This window comes from Mus musculus, chromosome 14 (assembly GCF_000001635.26).
Source record: "Mus musculus strain C57BL/6J chromosome 14, GRCm38.p6 C57BL/6J".
NCBI lineage: Eukaryota > Metazoa > Chordata > Mammalia > Rodentia > Muridae > Mus > Mus musculus.
This window is the reverse complement of record NC_000080.6, coordinates 55969976-55991498: the sequence shown is the minus strand read 5'-3', so window position 1 is coordinate 55991498 and position 21523 is coordinate 55969976. Positions and strand designations below refer to the sequence as shown.

The 21523-nt window shown below is 47.4% G+C and overlaps 1 protein-coding gene across 3 annotated transcripts in view; it reads right to left on the bottom strand.

Annotated features, from left to right (window-relative positions):
- Nucleotides 1–1713: 1713 nt before the first annotated feature.
- Nucleotides 1714–21523, bottom strand: part of Cma2 (chymase 2, mast cell) — a 38806-nt gene continuing 18996 nt past the window's right edge. Inside the window, exons 1-6 of one of the 3 annotated variants that reach the window (XM_017316086.1) lie at nucleotides 19981–20056; nucleotides 19331–19481; nucleotides 18666–18801; nucleotides 18368–18467; nucleotides 2286–2440; nucleotides 1714–1957 (exon numbers count right to left, since the gene is read on the bottom strand). In XM_017316086.1, the coding sequence (XP_017171575.1) occupies nucleotides 1814–1957; nucleotides 2286–2440; nucleotides 18368–18467; nucleotides 18666–18801; nucleotides 19331–19481; nucleotides 19981–20035 (741 nt within the window). In that variant the 5' untranslated portion in view covers nucleotides 20036–20056 and the 3' untranslated portion in view covers nucleotides 1714–1813. Of the gene's footprint in view, nucleotides 1958–2285; nucleotides 2441–17467; nucleotides 17818–18212; nucleotides 18468–18665; nucleotides 18802–19330; nucleotides 19482–19980; nucleotides 20072–21523 lie in introns of those variants that run through there. The other 2 variants (NM_001024714.3, NM_001361637.1) reach the window with 2 other exon arrangements.

Sequence of the window (21523 nt, the reverse complement as noted above, 5' to 3'; positions counted from 1 at the left end):
TTAAGAATTCTTTGTTTAGCTGTGTACCCCATTTTAAAATTGGGTTTTTATTTTAGTCTAACTTCTTGATTTCTTTATATATTTTGGATATTAGCCCCATAGGTCCAGGATAATGAATGGAAATAAGCAGCAGCTGGGGATGGGTTTGGGTGGGGCTTGGGGGAACCTCTAGAAAATCCCAGAGACCTGAGATGAGATGCCCAGGACTCAATGTGGGTGACCTTAGCCACAGTGCCCAACAGTGGGGAGATAGAACCTGAAGAGACTACCTCCAGTAGTTAGACAGGATCCCCAGTGGAGGGATGGGGACAACAACCCACCTTCAAAATTTTTGACCCAGAATTGTTCCATCTAAAAACAATGCAGGAACAAAAATGGAGCAAGAGACTGAAGGAATGGCCAACCAGTAACCTGCCCACTTGGGATCCATCCCATGGGAGGGCACCAAATCCTGACACTATTACTGATGCTATGTTGTATTTCCAGATGGGAGCCTAGCATGGTTGTCCTCTGAGAGGCTCTACCAGCAGCTGACTGAGACAGATGTAGATACTTACAGCCAACCATTGGACTAAGGCCAGGGACCCTTATGGAAGAGTTAGAGGAAGGATTGAAGGAACTAAAGGGGTGGAAACCCCATAGGAAGACCAACAATGTCAACTAACCTGGACTCCTGGGAGCTTCCTGAGACTAAGCCACCAACCAAAGAACATATATAGGCTGGTCCAAGGCCTCTGGCACATATGTAGCAGATGAATGCCTTGTCTGGCCCCAGTGGAAGAGGATGCATCTAGTCCTGTAGATACTTCATGTACCAGGTACAGGATGTCTGGGAGGGGCATCCTCTCAGAGGAGATGGGGAGGGGGGATGAGTTGAAGAACTCTGGGATCAGGGGATTGGGAATGGGCAACATTTAGGATGTAAATAGATAAAATAATTAATTTTAAAAAGAAAATATTCTCAGTGATTCTGAATTATTATATAAATTGGAATTGGCATAGGGTTAGTAGTTAAGTTAGGGAATGGGAGATGGCTCAGTGGCTAAGAGAGCTTGCTGTGAAAGCATTGAGGACCCGAGTTTGAATCCCCAACACGCTTATAGAAAATAGTGTGTGGCTAAGTTTGTATATAACCCCAACACTTGAGACAGGAGGATCTTTGAGGCTTTCTGATCACCAGTGTGGCTTCAGGGTCATTGAGGAGTCTGTCTCAAAGGATTCTGGCAGAGAGTGATAGAAGAAAATGCCTGACATTCTCTTCAGGTCTGCTAGTGTATGCATGGGCACCTACACCTCTGTACACATACACACAAACACTCACTCACTGAGAGAAAGAGACATGAGAATGAAGGAGAGAGAGAGAGAGAGAGATTAACATAAGGAATGAGTATGATTTCTTGTTTAAGCTGGACACACAGAGCTTGCCTTTCTGTGCAAATTCTTATTGTTTTCCTTTGTTATTTTCCATCTCTCAGCCTGTTTCAATGTGTTTCTTTCTGTCTCTGCCTGTTCCTTCATACTACCCACACCCCCTCATACCCTCTTCCAAATCAGCTGTGAATGAGGTTGCTGTGCCCAAAGAGAAGCAAGCAGCTAAGAGGAGATACACATTGCAGTCTAGAATCTGGGTCTTCATTGAGATTTATAGAGATGGTGGCTTTTAGGAACATTCTGTGACTTGTAAGAACCTTCTGGAAGAATAGGGATCAGGCAGGGCTTCAGCAGGAACTACAGACAGGCCAGATCGCATGGCACACAAAACCTGCACTATTCCAGTTCCAGATTTCCTCACAGGCTGGCACAAGCTCCAGAGTTAATTCTCCCTCAAGATCTTATTGATCCAGGGCCTGTAATGGGAGATTCTGGTAAAGACAGCAGGGGGCTTTGCATTCCGATGTACATAGAATGCAATGCCTTGGGCTATCCCAGCACACAGGAGAGGTCCTCCAGAGTCTCCCTGTTGGGGGTGGGGCAGAGAGGAAACATGAATGGATAGGAGGGCAGCCTCTACCTCTACCCACCCATTTCATCTTGCAATTAGGTCTAGAGCCTGATGCCACATGATTACCTTAGGGGGCAGCCTACTTATCTTCCTCATATCACCCCATGTTCTCTGTCTGAACAGCAGAAGAGGTGACCCAGGATAGCCCTGGGAAGATGGATACTTTGTTTCCTCACTTGGTGATTCCTAAACACTGTGATTAGCTGACAATCTTCTGCCCCACCCCGCTTCTAGAACTCTGGCTCCCAGGAGTGCTTTTAGGAAAACCTGGTAAGAGACTCACCTTGTATACATTTTGCATCTTCTTGGGGTTGCCCACACACAGCGGGGAATTGTGTCGAAAACTGGTGAAGTGTTTGCAGGCTTGGGGCTCCAGGAGTTTCATCTTTACTTCCTGCAGTGTGTCAGAGGCTGGTTCATTCATGTGTGTTCTGCCCCCAGACAAATGCCCTGCACATTAATCTGCATTTTTCTTTCTTGGAACCAGCATTTATTGGCCGAGGAAGAGACTGAGAGAAAAAGAGCAAGTAAAAGAGGAAGCGACTAGGATAGGAGCCCAGGGACTTCAGTGTGAGAGCAAAGAGATGGCATGACCATTTCCTCAGACTGTGTATGCAATTTAGTGTCATTCCGTTAGGAACATTGTTACTTTCATAGCAACCCCATCAAATATTACTATTTCAATTTGTCGACCTGACCTTTAGCTCTTATGGTTTAGAATGAGATCTTTCTGGTTTCAAATTAAGGGTATTTTCTGCTCAACCATCTTAGAGAACGGGTCTTGGTAAGTGTGAGCGGAGGGTTAGGGTTAGAAGTATGAGGTAAACAATTTGCTACAGAAGGCTGGGATGCTTCTAAACTACAAACTACAACAAAATTGTCTGAGAATTAACACCTTTTCTTTGTTGTTAAAATTACCTTGAGAAATACCACTACTGTCTGTTTACAAATGGAGAATAGGAACTGAGACCATGATCATTCTACCATTAACTGTTAAACACATTTTAAGTATCTTCTCGATGCTTCCCTGGACTCAGAAGGAGTCTAATGAAGAGAAGGCCACACAGTGCAGTGCCATTTCTCTTGGAGACCGACTGGAGGTTTAGTTCCTAGGTGGGAATGTAACTGCAGGTCCTGTGTTTTCCTTTGCTAATGCTGAGAGCTGTCCTCTGACCCTGCATCACTAGCAGGGAAGAGGAGGAGCTGGAGCTGGAGATGTCTTGTCTGGCGGCTCTGCATCGGTGACAGCAAGCCCCAGAGCCCAAGGCAAGGCTTTCCTCTTGTGCCCTTAAAAATGGAGGGATAGGTCATATAGAACTAGGGAGCCAGCTCCACAACACCATGGCTCAGGTCCACCAGTGTTGGGTTATATCTCTTAGCTTGATCAAATTTGTGGGTCATCATGTGGCCCCACTTAAGACCTGCCAATGGAGCCTGGCAGTAGACCTTCAGGTGCCCCTTACCTTCTGCTGTATTAAAGTCCCAGTCAGGTCTAGTCAAGGGAAACACGCTGTCAATGACAGCCTGGTCAATTGATGGTGCCCCCTTGTCTGAGGTGGCATTCTTTCTGGGTTCCTGCATTATCCTTTCTCATTCTTTGGTTATGAAGAACACTCTCATGAGTTGTTGGATATCATCCCAAGTGGGCTGGTGAGTAAACAAAACAGTCTCAAAGAGATTAATCAGCCCCTTGGGGTTATCTGAAAGAGAGGGTGTGTTCATCTTCCAGTTGTCCAAGTCAGCTGAAGAGAAGGACGAATATTATATAGCCTGATTGCTCTTATCTAGAGACCCACATGCCCTCAGCAGGAGAGTCATCATGGTTTCAGGGGAGGTGGCTCTCAGACTTTAGGTCTCCATGGTAGGACTGGGAAGTTGGGGCTCTACTCCTACTCCTCCCTCTAGTAAAACCCGGTCCCATATAGGCTGAGGATCCCAGGGCTGGTGCTGATGCTGGTGGGGCTATGGGGGCAAGGGAAAGGAGATATACAGGAAGAGGTTCTTGGAGCAACAGGTCGGCTGATGAAGGGTCTTGGAGGATCGACTTCTTCTCAGGTCCAGATCCTTCCTCCCATTTTTCCCTTCTTTCTGATGGCCAGAACCTATGAGGTGGGTCTTGGGTAAAGAAAGACTTATGCATGAGGTGGGGGGAATCCTCTACTAGATTCTTCCAGGTAACTATATAGGGCACTTGGTCTGGGTGCCTGGGGGAATCTTGTCCTAAAGACTCTTTCCTCTACTGCTTTGGTCACCTGCAAATCGAAGGTCCCTACAGGTAGCCACCCTACTCTAAAAGTGTACCATTTGGAGAAGCAGACAATAGCTAACTTGCCCTTCTTTACTGGCAAGTTTCCTCTGAAAGAACTCAGTGGGGAAACCCCCACTCAGCTCCCAATTCTGCGTGCACCCAAGAATCACGAATAGAACACAACACCTTGATGTAACAACAAGAGGTTTTTTAATGGCGGAGCTCTGGGTCAAAACGTATCTCACATAACAGGAGACAGTGGATTCGACCACGAGGCTTGGAAGCTAGGGGTTTTTATAGAAAAGGAGTGGGGCTGGGGGAGGAATTGGCGCGGTTTCACATGATTGGTCCATTTAAACATCAGCAGCCTGTAACATTTAACTTAGGTCAGAGGGGTGGGAGCTAGGGAGGTGATGGGCTTGCCCGGGCATGTCCTGGTCTGTTCTGCTATGTTCTCAGCCCCAGGTTTCAAAGCTCAGAAACAACTCTTTGGGCTATTTAACATACATTACATGAATTACAGTTTTATTTCCTTTCATTCCCCTCTTCTTCTGTTTAGACTAATTCTAATCATAGAATTTTAGAGATTGGTGTCCCCTAACTCTTCATCTACCTGAACTATAGGTTGATATTGCCTTTGAAGAACCATGAGTTTTACTGCATCAATTTTACTCTGGATGAAAGCCATTCTTCTATTTATTATACAAGGGCCGAAAACTAAAGCTAAGCATATCATAAGGATTGGTCCGGCTACAGCGGAAATTAAAGAAGTTATCCAAGATGGTCGTGATTCAAACCACGACTCAAACCACCCCCATTGAGCATCCCGTTCCCGTTTCCTTCGCTCTAATCTTTCTCTCAGTTTCTGCATAGAGTCTCTAACTATTCCTGTATGATCTGCATAGAAGCAGCACTCTTCTTTAAGGGCAGCACACAGTCCTCCTTCCTTTAGGAACAACAAATCAAGACCTCTCCTGTTCTGTAAAACTACCTCAGACAGGGAGGTCAAAGATTTTTCTAAAGCGTCAATGGACTTCTCTATTGCCGCTAGGTCTTCATTGACAGCATCCCTCAAAGACTGAATTCCCTGTCTTCCTTCTATCAAAGCTGACACTCTCGTCCCCACTCCTACTGCCATACCTATTTCCATGAATGCAGCCAGGGTTAAAGTAATTGGTTCTCTTTTTGACCGCCGGCCAGCATAGCTTTCTTCTAAACTGGATGCAGGGTGATAATATACTCGGGGTAACAGCTGGATCATGACACAAAAATCATGAGATGAATTAAAAACCTTAGTTGATACACAGGGAGTAAGTCCTGTATTGCAAGCCCACCATCCAACCGGGGAAGGTACAAGATAGTAATTAGCTTCCGTTCTGGACACGGACTGAATTTGACCGCATAGGTGTTTGTGAGTGGAAGGTGGGGTACCTATACAGAGACCTGGATTCCTCGCGGATACTTCAGTCAGGGTCAGTTTTTGTCCTGTACCCCAAGAGCAGGAAGTATGGCTGCTGGTTCTGTTGAAATCTCCATTGAAGGCGATTCCTTCATAATAAGGCGGACCCAAGGACAGGCATAGCCAGCAGTCCTCAGTAGCGCTTGGATCAGTTCTGTTAAGGGCATAAAAGGCTCCTCTCACTAGGTTAAACATCCTCTGTCTTGAAGGAATCGCGGGGGTAATAGTTAGAGGTACCTGAAGAGTGGGAGGTTGGGTGATATTAAGGGGGTCCGCAATCACTGGAGTAGGCTGAGTAATTGTATGGGTGAGGGGTGTGAATTTGGTTGGGGGGCCTAAAGGATTGTAGGGGGTCTCTATTTTTAATCTGATAGTGAACAATAATCCCTCATCATATCTTTTCTTGTAAATCCTAAGACCCCAGGTATACCCTTTTGTCCATCCCAGAGCTTTCTTCCCTGGTTCAGTGAAGGTGACACGGAGCGGATGGCACCAGTCAGTACACTCGTCTAGGTCAAATCCTCTAGGTACATAAGACGCTAGGGAATAGTTGGCTGTTACTCTAATATAGTCCCAGCTTGAGGAGGGCTTCCAGCGGGCTGTACCTGAAGTCTCGAAACCCCAGCTCTTATAAAAGAAGTCAGCCTTACCTCCACACGTTGGATTGAGGGACTGACTTCGGTGGGGCCCGGAGCAGACATAGAAGGGATGGGTTCGAAGCATACTTTTATCCCTTTGGTTAGAGCAACCACCCCATGGGTCTCTCGAATGTTTTTTTTACGTACGGAGGGGGTGTTAAAGGTGCCCTCTGAATGTCAGAGTACCCCTCCAAGTCCCATCTAGGAGGGGCTCCTATAGCCAACTTACAGATGTCAGGGAAAAGATCAGGCCACCAAGTCCACAGAGGGTGTACCTCGGCGATTGTCCATACAGCCCTACCCCCCTCATTGAGTACCTCCCACGTTTGTTGAACAGGACTGTGGGGGTTGAAGTCTTTTGGGATCGCTTCTACGAAGCAGGCGCAACTTAAAAGGATTAGTAGTCTTCTCTAAAGTCCACTCATCATGGCTGACTCCAGGGGGTGCTCTCTTGACGTGGGATGCGTGGACCCAAGTGGGGATTCCTTCCACTTTGACCGCGGTGGGCGTTGTCAGTAGCACCAAGTAGGGTCCCTTCCACCTCGGTTCTAGGTTTCCCGCTCGGTGTCTCCTCACCAGGACTGTGTCTCCTACTTTAAACTGATGCGGCACCTGTGTGTCACCAGTAACATAGGTTTTTTTAGCTGTTCCCAGACCTCTTTTCTTACTATTTCGAGAGCTTTTAATCGAGCCAAAAGACTAGAAGAAGGAGAGAAAGACACATCCGGGCGATTCTTATCCCCTACGGTCATAAAAATGGGTGGGGGCGCCCCATACATTAATTCAAATGGAGTTAGGCCAAGGGGTCCAGGTGTATTTCGAACCCTGAACAAGGCATAAGGGAGAACGGCTGTCCAATCGCTTCCGCCGGATTTTAAGGCTATTTTAGTCAGAGTCTCCTTTAGCGTTCTGTTCATCCTTTCTACCTGTCCTGAACTCTGGGGTCTGTATGCACAATGTAATTTTCAATTTGTCCCCAGTTGTCTGGCCAATCCCTGACTTACCTGGGAGACGAAGGCAGGTCCGTTGTCTGACCCCATTACCTTAGGTATCCCAAAGCGGGGAAGGATTTCTTCAAGTATCTTCTTGACCACTACATTAGCCGTTTCTTTCTTGGTGGGGAACGCTTCGACCCATCCTGAAAAGGTGTCTATAAAAACTAGGAGATATTTATTTTCATACCTAGCCGGTTTCACCTCAGTGAAGTCAGTTTCCCAGTAGGCTCCAGGTCTGTCTCCTCGCAGTCGTTTTCCTTCCTGGAGCCTGCTAGACCCAGCGTTGGTAAGTGCACAAGCACGGCAGTTTTTTACTATCTCTTTTACAATTTCTTTTAATCCAGGAATGTAATAGGGGGACTTACTAACCAATTTTAGTAATTTTTTAGTTCCTAAATGAGTCAGATGGTGTATGTTAGCTAAGTAATCTCGCCCCTCTTCTTCTGTGAGGGTTTTTTTATTTATTTCCTCAGCAGCGGGCTGTTGGGTTCTCACCACCAGAGTCATTGGCCCTTGGGCTGCTTTTTTAGCTTCTTGGTCTGCCATTTGATTTTCCTTTTCAACGGGCCCAGTTCCCTTCTGGTGTCCTGGGCAATGGATAATTGCCACCCTACGGGGCAAATGAACAGCTTCTAATAAGCTGAGAATTTCTTCTTTATTTTTGATATCTTTGCCGGCAGACGTCAGCAGTCCACGGTGTCGGTATATTGCTCCGTGAACATGAGCCGTGGCAAAAGCGTACCGGCTGTCGGTATAGACATTAAGAGCCCTTTCTTCTGCCAGCCTTAAGGCTTGAATTAATGCGATTAGTTCTGCTTTTTGAGCTGATGTACCCTCCGGCAGACTGCTGGCCCATATGACAGCCTTTCCATCTACTACTGCCGCCCTAGCCTTCCGCTTACCTTCTACCACAAAGCTGCTTCCGTCCGTGAACCAAGTCATCGCCCCTGGCCAAGGTTGGTCTGTGAGGTCTGGCCGGATTCCAGTCTCTTCTGCCAGTATTTCTTCACACTTATGTGCAGGGGCCTCGTCAGCCTCAGGTAGTAAGGAGGCGGGGTTGAGAATGGCTGGGGGTGCAAAACTTACTCGCTCTGTCAGCAATAGGCTCTGGTAGTGCGTCATTCAGGCGTTGGTCATCCAGCGGTCCGGTGGTTGCCTGATGATGCTCTCAAGAGAGTGTGGGGCCACTATAGTAACATTCTGGCCCATAGTCAGTTTGTCAGCATCTTTTACTAGCACAGCCGTGGCTGCTATCGCTCGCAGGCAGGAGGGCCATCCACTGGCCACAGCGTCCAGTTTCTTTGATAAGTAGGCTACCGGGCGCTTCCATGGTCCCAAAACCTGGGTAAGGACTCCCCTTGCCACTCCATTTCTTTCATCAATGTATAGGGTGAAAGGTTTGTTTAAATCTGGCAGGGCCAATGCCGGAGCCTGCAGCAGTGCCTTTTTGAGAGTTTCAAAGGCTAGCTGATGTTCTCTATCCAGGTGAATTCCCCTTTCTCTTTGGTTAGTGGATACAAGGGAGCTGCTAGTGTGGCAAATCCGGGAATCCAGAGTCTGCAAAACCCGGCGGTCCCCAGGAACTCTCTTACCTGGCGAGCAGTGGTTGGGGTCGGGATCTGCATAACAGCTTGTTTTCTGGTTTTTGTGAGCCACCGTTGTCCATCTCTCAAGACATATCCTAGGTAGGTCACTTTTATCTGGCATAACTGAGCCTTTTTAGCAGAGGCCCGATACCCCAGCTTACCTAACTCGCCCAGGAGGTTTTGGGTCCCAATTTCACAGTCCTCACGTGTTTCTGCAGCTAGGAGCAGGTCATCTACATATTGCAGAAGAGTCACCTGTGGGTTATTGGCTTGGAAAAGAGCAAGATCTCGGTGTAGGGCTTCATCGAACAAAGTGGGCGAGTTCTTGAATCCCTGAGGCAGCCTCGTCCATGTGAGCTGTCCGGCTTGTCCACTCTCGGAGTCTCACCATTCGAAAGCGAACAAGGGCTGGCTGTTGGGGTGTAACCTCAAACAGAAAAAAAGCGTCTTTGAGATCCAGGACTGTGTACCATGTCCGACCAGGTGGCAAGGTGCTGAGGAGGTTATAAGGATTTGGCACCGTGGGGTGTATGTCCTGAACTCTCTTGTTGACTTCTCTAAGGTCCTGTACTGGACGGTAGTCCCTGGTCCCTGGTTTTTTTACTGGAAGTAGAGGAGTGTTCCAAGGGGATTTGCATGGGACCAAAATCCCTTGTTGGAGCAGTTTGTTGATTTGGGGGCGTATACCCTCTTGAGCTTTTCTGCTCATGGGATATTGTCGGACCCTATAGGGGTGGCCCCGGACTTAAGTTCAATCACCACAGGGGGGACCAGTTTTGCCATCTCCACTCCTCCCGTCTCTGCCCACGCCTGAGGGTATCGATTTAACCAGTCCTGTAATCCCTCAGGGGGCTTTACTTTATTTTGGTAAAGTCGATATTCTTACCCTAGTTGTAAAGACAGCTCTAGAGTCTGGGGCGCTTTTATTCCCCAGAAAACCTCTGGTCGATGAGAGGTGAAAGTTATTTGTGCTTTTAACTTGGTTAGTAAGTCTCTCCCCAATAAAGGCATAGGACACTCTGGAATGACTAGAAACGAATGAGTTACTCGATTTCGCCCTATGTCTACTACTCGGGATGTGGTCCATGGATACGATTTTTGTCCCGTGGCCCCGATCACCAAGGTTTTTTTATTTTTTTTTTTACTTTTTCTAGAGGTGTTTTGAGTACTGAAAATTCGGCTCCCGTGTCAACTAGAAAGTCCACAGGGGTCCCCTCCACTTCTAAAGTTACCCTAGGCTCGGGGAGGGGGGCCGAGCCCCGTTCCCCCTAGTCTTCATCTTCTCCAAGAGAAAGCACCTTTACCTCTTGTTTTTTTTTTCGGACAGTCGCTCTTCCAGTGGCCCATTTCCTTGCAATATGCGCATTGGTTCCTCTCTAGGCGCTGCCCGCCTTTTCTGGGTCTCCTTGGTCCCTGCTGCCTTTTGTCTCCCAGGTTCCTTGACTGTCTACCTCTTCTTCCATTATCTCTTTCTCCTACTGCGGCCAGGATCCTAGTCAAAACCTTTTCTTGCCTCCTGTCTCTCCTATCCTCCTCTTCTTTTTTCTCTCTTTTCTCTTTCTCTAACGTTTCATCTTCTGTTTCTCTCTTATGATACACTTTTTCTGCCTCTCTAACTACATCCCTTATGGTGTAATCCTGCAAGCCCTCAATTTGCTGTAACTTCTTCCTAATGTCAGGAGCTGACTGGCCAATGAAGGCCATAATTACTGAGGCCCTTTGACCCTCAGACGTGGGGTCGAATGGGGTATATCTCCTATAAGCCTCCATGAGCCTTTCAAGGAAGACTGAGGGGGGCTCAGTCGCTCCCTGCATAACCTCTCTTACCTTGGCCAGATTTGTGGGCTGCCGGGCAGCACCTCTGAGACCCGCCACTAGGACCCGGCGATAATTGGACAGTCGTTCCCTACCTGATGCCGTATTATAATCCCATCGGGGCCGTGTTAGCAGAAAGCCTTCATCTATCTCAGCTGGAGTTTGGACAGGGCGCCCAGCCTCGTCTCGGACGTTTTTCCGAGCCTCGAGGAGAATCCTCTCTCTCTCCTCGGTTGTGAATAGAGTCTGCAGAAGCTGCTGGCAGTCATCCCAGGTCGGCTGGTGTGAATACATTAATGATTCAACCAACCCAGTGAGTCCTGCAGGGTTTTCTGAAAAAGGGGGGTGATTAGCTTTTCAGTTATAAAGGTCAGAAGAGGAAAAAGGCCAATACTGTAGGGGCTGTAGACTATTTGGATCGGCAGGGGGAGCCCCAATAGCCCTGAGGGGGAGCGCCATGGTTGAATCCGCAGGCCCCTCAGGGGTGACTCCTCGCCGACTCCTTCTTCCTGTGGAGGGACCCCCTCCTCCGGCCGGGGCCTGAGGCAGGGGTCCCGAGGGAGCTAAAGGTTGGGGCTGGGGAGCATACGGTGGGGGTTGAGGGGTGTTGGGCCACTCAGGGAGTTCTTCAATCTCTGGATAGATCTTGGGGGGTTTCGTCACTGGTGTGCTGCGATCATCATCTCTCCCGAGCGGTGGTTTCGGTTTCTCTTTCTCACCATTCTCTCGGATGGCTAGAATCTTGGTGCCAGGGCGGAGAGGCGGGAGGAATGGGCGAACCCACTGGGGTGGGTAGCGTGCCAAGTCCTCCCATACCATGATGTACGGTTGTTGGTCTGGATGCGACCCTGGCCCTTCCTGAAAAACAATGGCCTTCACAGCCCTTATGGTGGGTAAGTAAAAAGTTCCTTCTGCTGGCCAACCTACCCCAAAAACAGGCCATTCTGAGGAACAGAAAGTCATCCATGGCTTTTTCTTCACTTTTACTGACAAATTTTGTCCTCTAGCCCTAACGTCCGTCCAATGGTCCTTAGTCAAAGATAAAGGAGTAGACACGGTCTGTCCCATAGTGAAGAATAAGAGTAAACACAACACAATGACAGAGACGGAAAACACTAAGACATCCAAGCACACTCGTCTGCGTCTGGACTTACACAACCAGCCAAACGCTACCTCTGATGGAGTGGGATTCCGCTCCACTCCTCTGGCAGGAAGAGCACTCACTCTTCTTCACTCTGCCAGGCAACAGCCAGGTCCTCCTGACTGTTCCGTACCCCGGGCACTCCAGGGTCTCCCTCGGAATGTCTTCCAAGGGTGCAGCCTGTGGGGAAATAGACCGTCGTCTTCCCACAGCCACTAGGGTCCTTACGGTCCGCAGTGGCAGCTGCCAGAATACAGAATACCAGAACTGGTAACACAGGTGGGGCTCAAACCCACAATCTCAGAACTGAAAAACTAAGACACAAATTCAGCAGTGCCACACTTAGACACTTAGACAACAGACAACATAACAAGACTCACACAAACAAACGCACCTCCAAGGGGTCCTTCGGGGTTCCTGGGTGTCACGCAGATCTCGGTGGGACCTCCAAATGAAAGAACTCAGTGGGGAAACCCCCACTCAGCTCCCGATTCGGCGTGCACCCAAGAATCACGAATAGAACACAACACCTTGATGTAACAACAAGAGGTTTTTTAATGGCGGAGCTCCGGGTCAAAACGTATCTCACATAACAGGAGACAGTGGATTCGACCACGAGGCTTGGAAGCTAGGGGTTTTTATAGAAAAGGAGTGGGGCTGGGGGAGGAATTGGCGCGGTTTCACATGATTGGTCCATTTAAACATCAGCAGCCTGTAACATTTAACTTAGGTCAGAGGGGTGGGAGCTAGGGAGGTGATGGGCTTGCCCGGGCATGTCCTGGTCTGTTCTGCTATGTTCTCAGCCCCAGGTTTCAAAGCTCAGAAACAACTCTTTGGGCTATTTAACATACATTACATGAATTACAGTTTTATTTCCTTTCACCTCCTCTTTCCCTAACTTCCCTCCAGTGGGTAACTAGGATGTTTTATGGGGTAGATTCAGTTTGTCCAATATCCAGAAATGTCATCAGTCCAAGTCCAAGAACACAGAATAAGATAACCAATACCAACAAACACAGAGAAAGACAATCAACACACAGACAGTTCACACCTGCCACAGGCGCAGAAACCTGGTTATAGCAAGACTCTCGGCTCCCACCTAGACTGTGTCCTGCCATTTCCAAAAGGAGCAGCATTCTCTTGATTCCCCCCCCCCCGGGGGTGGGGGCTGAAGCATCCTCCAGACTCCCCACAGTCACAGTGTTAAAGCAGGTCTGTCTGTCCTCTGCAATTGACTGCACTAGACCAGAGGTATTACTGTTGACACCGTTTTGTTTGGTTTGGTTTTGTTTTGTTTTGTTTTGTTTTTTGAGACAAGGTTTCTCTGTGTAGCCCTGGTTGTCCTGGATCTTACTCTGTAAACCAGGCTGGCCCCAAACTCAGAAATCTGCATGATTCTGCCTCCCAAGTGCTAGGATTAAAGGTATGCACCACCACTGCACAGCCAAAAGTGAAAGCAAAAGACAGAAGACAGAGAGACACTTACTTAGTTGCTTGTTGCCTTTGCTGAGCTCAGTCTCCAACTCCCCTGTCAGCCTAGTCAGTGGTCACTGGGGGGAGGGTGTCTCTCCTAGAATCCCGGAAGAAGCCCCCAAATGAAAGACACCAACCCTCAAACAGTGGTACTTACTTCAAGATGCCTCCAAGTGAGACACTGAGATGCAGATCGATGCAAAAGCAAGGAGTTTATTTTCTGGCCTGTTGGGGTCAACCCTCAATCAGTCCTTCTAGGAGAGTGATGAGAAGGCGACCACTGAGTTATTTCCTAAGGAACAAATCCTAAACTTGAAATAGTAGTGTGCACATGAAAGACAGAGCCTGAAGGAGCAGGATTCATGGCAAGTCCTCATCTACATATGGAGTTGAAGTCTAACCTGGACTGCATGAAAACCTGTCTCAAAGAGGAGGCAGTAGACCAGAAAGGATGAAGGGGAAAATGAAAAGGCAGAGGGAGGGTGGTAAGGAGGGAGGGAGGAAGGGAGGGAGGGAGGGAGGGAGGGAGGAAAAAAAAGAAGGAAGGAAGGAAGGGAGGGACGGAGGGAGGGAGGAAAAAAAGAAGGAAGGAAGGAAGGGAGGGAGGGACGGAGGGAGGGAGGGACGGAGGGAGGGAGGAAGGAAATAAATCTCTCCTGAGTTGCCACTGTCCCTGCCAGTGCTGAACTCATTCTACAACATTTCTATTTTGATAGTTCAGTTTCTCCAACAGCCTTACAATGTTATAGATGATTGAAATTTTAAGCATATACTGTATACATTATCACATTGTGAATTGATCAAACCTTTTGAATAGGAGCAGTGAAGCTGATGGTCCTGTGCCAACAATATGAGACTCTTAGGCCAGGACCTGAAGAATATGAGTTAGTTACCTAAGACCCCTGAGCATAGCTCCAGAATTGGAGTTTGTACAAGAAAAAAAAGGAGGAATGGGGGACCCTAAGGGCTTTTTCCAGTCCCACATCCACCTAAAAACTTCTCCCTCCCTCCTGGGGTCAAGGCTAGGCCAAGTTCCATTCTCCCACAGAAACATATATATATGTATGTATATATATGTGTGTGTGTATGTATGTATATATATATATATATATATTGGGTTTTTTGAGACAGGGTTTCTCTGTATAGCCCTGGCTGTCCTGGAACTCACTTTGTAGACCAAGCTGGCCTCGAACTCAGAGATCTGCCTGCCTCTGCCTCCCAAGTGCTGGGATTAAAGGCATGGACCACCACCACCTGGCCACAGGACATTCTTGAGTAAAGAAATCTCAAAATGTACTGACTGATGGTCACCTGACTCTCTGGAAAGTCCCAGGTAGAGTTCAAATGCATGTCACGCTTGCTAGCCAATAGATTTAGAGGTCAATATGCTTAACCAGTAAGTTTGAATTATAACCTTGCTGATGTAACCTGTGCCCCTAAAAAACATAAAAACTGCTTGTAATAGGCATTCGAGGTCTCCTTCTCATCACTTGCCGAGGACTGATTGAGGTTGACCACAATGAGCCAGAAAATGAACCTCTAGCTTTTGCACCAAAAGGTGGGGGGGGGGGGGGGTAATTCAGTAATATGACACCAGGAGTAATTAAGATGCTCAAGACCTGTTCGGTGCATAAAGGTGGCTACATGCTACAGTTTAGTACTTTTACATACGGGGTGAAAAGCATTGCACTCTGCAGACCTCAGTACCTGGAAAGCTAAGGCAAGACTGTGGTACTTGTTCCAGGTCTCCAAGCAAGACCTTTAATAAAATAAATCAGAATGAAGCAAAACTCAAAAGTTGTTTAGGCTTAAGCATGACACAAAACCATATTCCTTCCTTCCTAAAAGTGTTTTTGTACCTATTAAAATATTTTAGTTACAAAATAATTGATAAAACCATTCCTTGGATGGCAGGAGGACAGATGGGGTCAGGTGGTAACACCTGCTGCAGGAGAGAAATGACCCTGGCTTACCAGAGACTGGATTCACCTCATTGCAAGCTTTTTTGTTTCCTGAATGTAAATCTCCTTCAGTCATTGTTTAGGGCTTTGACCTGCACATTCCTCTCAACTGCAATTGCTTTGGTCTAAAGACTGACCCATAGTCTCTGACTTCTGGGTTTGTTTCCACTTTTGCAAAGCTTGGGTGAGCACCTGCTGACCTCCTGGATGCTTTCTTCAGCTGCTAGAGGCTGAGCTGATCTTCCCTTTGGAAACCCTCAGTGTGTATCTGCTGCTAACAGTGCACTGGGAGGCTTTATTAAGCTAGGCTGCCCAGCACTGCTACTGCACCCACCTGGGGGAAATCTTCTCTGCATGTTTCCTTTGCTGACTTTGTGAGACCATGGCTGTTCTCTTGTTCCCAGAATGCACTGGGCCTGCTCCTCCTGTGCACACATCCATAATTCATAATCCAATACATGCATAAGAATAAACACTGTGGTGGGGATCAGGCTCTTGTCTTGATTTTGGAGCCTTTGGTCACCAACTGCTCCTTTGGCACCAGGGGACCATGTGTTGGGGTTTGCTCTGTACAAGTGACCTTTCTGGAAGCCATTAAACCTGTGCCCTCAGCCCAGCTATCAGGGGTCTCCACCTGCTCCCCTATTAGTGTGGGCCAGGCTGCAGGGTGGGACAATCACTCTCTCCTCACCTCCAGTTGCCCAACTTCAGGGAGGAAGACTGTCCCAAGTACATGTCCTTCCTAGACTGTGGGGAAAGAGGCAGTGTGCCCTCAGCTGCAGATTAGTGAGTATTCACCTCTGCTTAGAAAAGACACAACTACTGTCTTTGCTTTGTGTTTCACATTTTGAGACTTTTGTGTAAGCCAGGGGTGGTGGAGTGTGCTTGGGGTCCCAGCACTAAGGAGGCTGAGGCAGAAGGATCATGAGTTGAAAGTCAGTCTGAACACAGTGAGACTGTGCCCAAATCACACCAATCTAAGTCAAAGTGAGAAAAGACTCATTTAGTTACACAGGTAAGAACAACAGTTAGAAACCATAAATAGTCACATATGTAACCCTAATCCAACATGGATTCTCCATAGTTTAAGGATTCTTTTAGGTTGTATAAAACCATATTTGTTCCCTGCCCCCATAGAGTTAGAACTGAACTTATAGTCAGTCATGTATTTCATAGCTATCTTTACATTCTATGCTGAACAGTGCTAAAATTGGAAACCCAGACATGAGTCTTGCAGGCTGTGGGGAGGGCTAAGGTGCTGAGTCTGGGGCTGGTCATGGCAGCAGTTTTCATTGTATAGTAGTAGCCAGAGGGCCACGCCCATCATATTAAGCCTCTTTAGGGCAGAGCAGATTTCATGTGTGGTCTTTTCCCCTTCAGAATCCACAGAACCCTGTAGTAAAAGCCTTATTTCCCTTGACTAAGGACAATGGGGGCTTTGGCTTGTAAAAGGAGAGCAGGCCACTTAGAAGTTCACCCAACTCAGGCATCCTTCTAAAAGGCTGGATCTTTGAGGAAGATGGCAGTTGAATGGGGGTGGATCAGATGCAGGGCTAGAGCCACCATGCTGAATACTAGTACATGCTAAGTACTAGAGGGTCTCTTCCCATCACAGGCTAGTTCTGCCCTGTGTTTGGCTCCAGAAAGTTCTGATGCTCTCCATTGTGACTGCTGCAGCCACAGTCATGCTCCAAGGACTTCTGAAGGCAGGCTCTGCTCTAGCTGCAGGTGCAATACTGAGAGGATGGTGATGGCAGGGTAGGTGGTGAGGACAAAAGGATCAGCAGCCATGTCTGACCTAGGCATGGAGTCTGCTATGATGTGTGGAAAGATGCAGTGGTTAAGGCATGGGGTTTGTGGGCAGAAGAGCTGAGAGACGAGGAGGGAGAAGATGAGAAGACAGGACAGTGGAGGGAAGAACAGAACAGTGCACATTACCCTGGATGTGAAATCTTACTGTTCACAGCCATGCATGTTAGATAATATTCAATAATCCACAGTGTCATACCCTATGCCAGTAGCTGAGATTGCAAACATGACAAGATAGTAGCTCAAATCAATTCTTCATTGAGCATAGAGAGAGACTGAGTGTTTAGAGCCCAGAGTGGAGTCACACAGCTGCTGAAGGTTAGGTCTTTACTGAGGTGCATTACAGGGAACAGTCCATCATCACAGACTTTATTTTTCAGATCATCTTGGGGACAGACTGGGGGCAGGCTGAGGGCAGGCGGGGGACATGCTAGGGACATGCTGGGGGCAGGCAGGGGACAGGATGGACACATGCTTTGTTGAACCCAAGGGTTATCAGAAGAGCTCTGGCTTGAAGACTCTGATGCACGCAGGTCAGGCTTTTCACTACTTGCCCTCTATGACTCTGTTAATCCAGGGCACATGTGGGGAGATTCGGGTGAAGATTGCAGGGGGCTTTGCATTTCCGCGTCCAGAAGATACAATACCATGGGCCACCCCAGCACACAGTAGAGGTCCTCCAGAGTCTCCCTGTAGGTGAGAAAAATCAGACTATGAGCATAGATCACATTCCCCCAACTACAGACCCCCCCCCATCATAGCTAACTCCATGGGGTAGTAAGGGTTCCAGGCTCCCTTTGGGTTTTAAGTTAGGAATTTAATGATTGTTCCCCCCGCCCCCCCGGCTTTGTCCTAGTGTTGAGACTGTTTCCCTTGCTCCCTTCATTTCTGTTCTGGAGCTTCATGGGAAGGTTAAGGAAGGGCTTCGGCATAGGCAGATGGAAACAAGAGGGATAATTTCAGTTCCCTAAGGGATAGCAGCCTAAGAACACAGGCATTGGGTACTGCCACAGAGAGATGCTTGGCACACTTCCTCCTCTGATGCTGTTGCCTGATGAAGGGAGGAAAAGCAGGTGTGTACTCACCATGTATACTGATGCCACCTTTGTGGAACTGCCCACACAGATCTGGAGGCTATCCTTGTAATGCTTAAATATTTTACAGGCCTTTTTCCCCATGATTCTCAGTTCTACCTCTCTCAGGGTACGTGAGATACTTTTTTTCAATCCAGTTCGCCCCCAGCCAGCTGCCCAACACATCGTCCCAGGCTTGGCAAAGTCAGAGGGGGCAGGCAGGGGAACTACATCCACAGCAGAAGTCAAGTTAGCTTGCTTTTTAAGCTGATGAAGGAAGAGAGAAGAGATGTCAAAACAAAAAGGATGCTTGGCCATGGGTTCTTTCCCATTGGGGCAGCAACAACATAGAATTCAGCAGTTAAGTTCTAAGGAAATGGACTGGACAAGAGAGAATTTGAAGGTCTGAGCCAGGAGGAGAGTTAAGGATGGAAGACTTGAGATGGGTAAGAAAAATAAGGACACCTTCAGTAATACGATGTCATTGAACTTGGAAGACACATTGTAATTTGGAGGCAAGATGTACTTTTCAACTTTTATCTTCTGCTGTGTGCATTCTCTCTTTCTCACATTATGAGCTCCAAGAGTGACAGTCATTCTTCTGTTGAAAGAGAAACGAAGCAGTGAAAAGAGTTGGTCTTTGGGGTAGGATTTCTTCCAAGGAGAGGGGCTGCAGGGTCTTTCTTCTCTATGCCACGGCAGAGCCCCCAGAGAGTCTTGAGATGGAGCTTCCAGGACCACAGCTTGCCAGAAGGATGTGGCTCAGGGAAACACAGGACTGGGAACTCTCCCCACTCCCAACCCCCAGTGCTTGGATTGAAATCATGGCTTTGGGCATGGCTGATGGGCACTCTGCATTGACTTACACCCCAGCCTTTGTCTGAGCTCTGCTGACACCAGGACAAGCCAGAGCTGTAGTTTTCCTCCTGACTAGAGCCCTGCTTAAAGCTCTGACCTCTGAAAATGGAGACCACACATGAGATGGCCCAGTGCGTGGCCCTGTGCTCCCTTTTCCTCTCTGTGTAAGGAGAGCCCATCTGCAGATGAGCAGCACTCAGAGACTTCCTCAGGCCTCTGCTGCTCTAGGACTCTGGCTCCTGCATTTCCTCACAGAAAGAAAAGCCTCTTACCTTCCACTACAGTGTGCAGCAGTCATCACAAATTGGGGCGTTATGAGAAACCCACCACAGATTGCCACATAACCTTTCCTTCTGAAGGTATTCACATAGGCCATGTAAGGTCGGGAGTGTGGTTCAGACTCAACACCACCAATAATCTCCTCTGAAACACAAAACCCCCAGTACCTAGTCACAGACTTGTGGAACACCCCAACACAGCACTCTCAGGGAAAGATAGGGCTAAGGCCCTGCGACTGCTCCAAGTCCACCCCACCTCACATGGGGCTCAGGCCCCTCCACATGTCCTTTGGTCTTTTCTCTCCTGTTGATCTTTCCTCCCTAGTCCTCCCTGTCCACCATCATCCTTCATTCAGAACACAATGCCCATTCATACTTCTGGGTTTCCAATCCATTAGGCATTTCTCCACACCCTCATCCTGTCTTCCTCAACACTAAGGGAAGGCCACAGAAGAGCTGCCCATCAGAACAGAGAGTAATTTGATGAAGGGAAATTAGTTTTTCATTCTTTCTTGACCTACAGATTTCCCCTGGACTATGTTAGGTTAAGATCCTGCCTCATATTAGGGTCTCTGTTACCAAAGCTAAGATATTAAGGTCGGTTTCTGAAAGCTCAGAGGTTAGGGAGATGAAGACAAACTCACCAGCTCCAGCCCTAGAAGGCAAGAGAAGTGCCATCAGGAATAGTAGGGCCTGCATCTTGCCAGTGTCGGTCGCAGTCTGGAGAGAGATTTTGGTGTGTTCTTGTCCTGGTTCCTGCTTTTATAGCTCCAACGTGGGAGAAAGGCAGGACTGGGAACCACAGGTCTGCCTTGGTCAAGTTTTTTTGTTTTGTTTTTTATCAAAAATTCTCACAACTCTGCTTTGTGATGGTGTTGAATCTGTGGCCTGATCATGAGACTCCTGGATCCCATGATGAGGTGGTGACTGCACCCTTCAAAGTAGTTCCCAGAAGGGAGGAGAGCAACACAAAGGGAGGGGAACCTTGATCAGGGATCATGGAACTGTTCTTGAAAGCATCCAGGTATTATTGTCAGCTTATAGACCCATGCTGCATATGTGTGAAGACTCATCTCTGTTCCTGTAACACAGGGGTCTGTGGTTTGTGAACATATGGGTGAGAGGAAGGACATTTTATTTACAAAAACTGGTGGTGGGCTGCTTTAGCCTGAAGGTTCTTGTTTGTGTTAACTAGTGTAAGGGCATCTCATCTTTATTCAAATAAATCAGAGATGATAGAATGTGGCTGTGAGAGAAGAAAGATTTGAAGCGTATTGAATACACAGCATATGAGGCATAACCAACACCTTAATTAAATCAGTGGTGTTCAACTTTAATGATATGAGCCTTTAATTCAGTTCCCACATTGTGGTGACCCCAGCCATAAAATTATTTCATTGCTATTTCATATCTATAATTCTGTTACTGTTGTGAATTAAGATGTAAAATATGTGATATGCAGAATGTCTGATATTTGACCCCTAGAGGGGTCATGACCCACAGGTTGAGAACAGCTGCTGTGAATGCATGTTCTGATTTAGTCATATTAACAGCCCCTTTGATAGATGTTGCAATACACATTCAGGGAGAACTCAATGGACTTTCAGGATATTACAAAACAGGAAGATCATACATTTAAGTTGGTTTCTATAACTTACTCTTTTCATTCCAGTGGGATGAACAGAAAACACAATGGAATGTTTAAAGTACCCCCTCTGTGTTCCACAGAGGATCTCAGGATTGCTAGTTATATGTGGAGAGTCTCCTTGCCTGAGAACAATATCAAATGTGTACAGATCAGTATTGAGACTTGGAGCTTTCATCTTTTCATGTGTCACTAGAAATTAAGCATGGCTCACAGTTACACAGAAATGCACCATTGGTTTAAAAAATTATTCCTGCTTAAATAATAACAATTTGGAATTCTGTGCATTTTAGAATAACTGACATATTATCACTTTTCTGGTCTTTACTTTCTTAAGACCCCACCATCCCTGGCTATTGCCGTTTCTATTTTACAGTTGAGGAAACCAAGCCTTTCCAGAGTGTCACAGCCACTGAAATATCAGAATTTGGTCTCGAAAGAGTAACTACAAGATCCCCCTCTAATAGCCTTTCTCTGTGGAAGGCTGCTTTTCTTGATTGCCAAGACAAAGCAAGAGAAAGCAAACACGAAGGCCCAGTAGA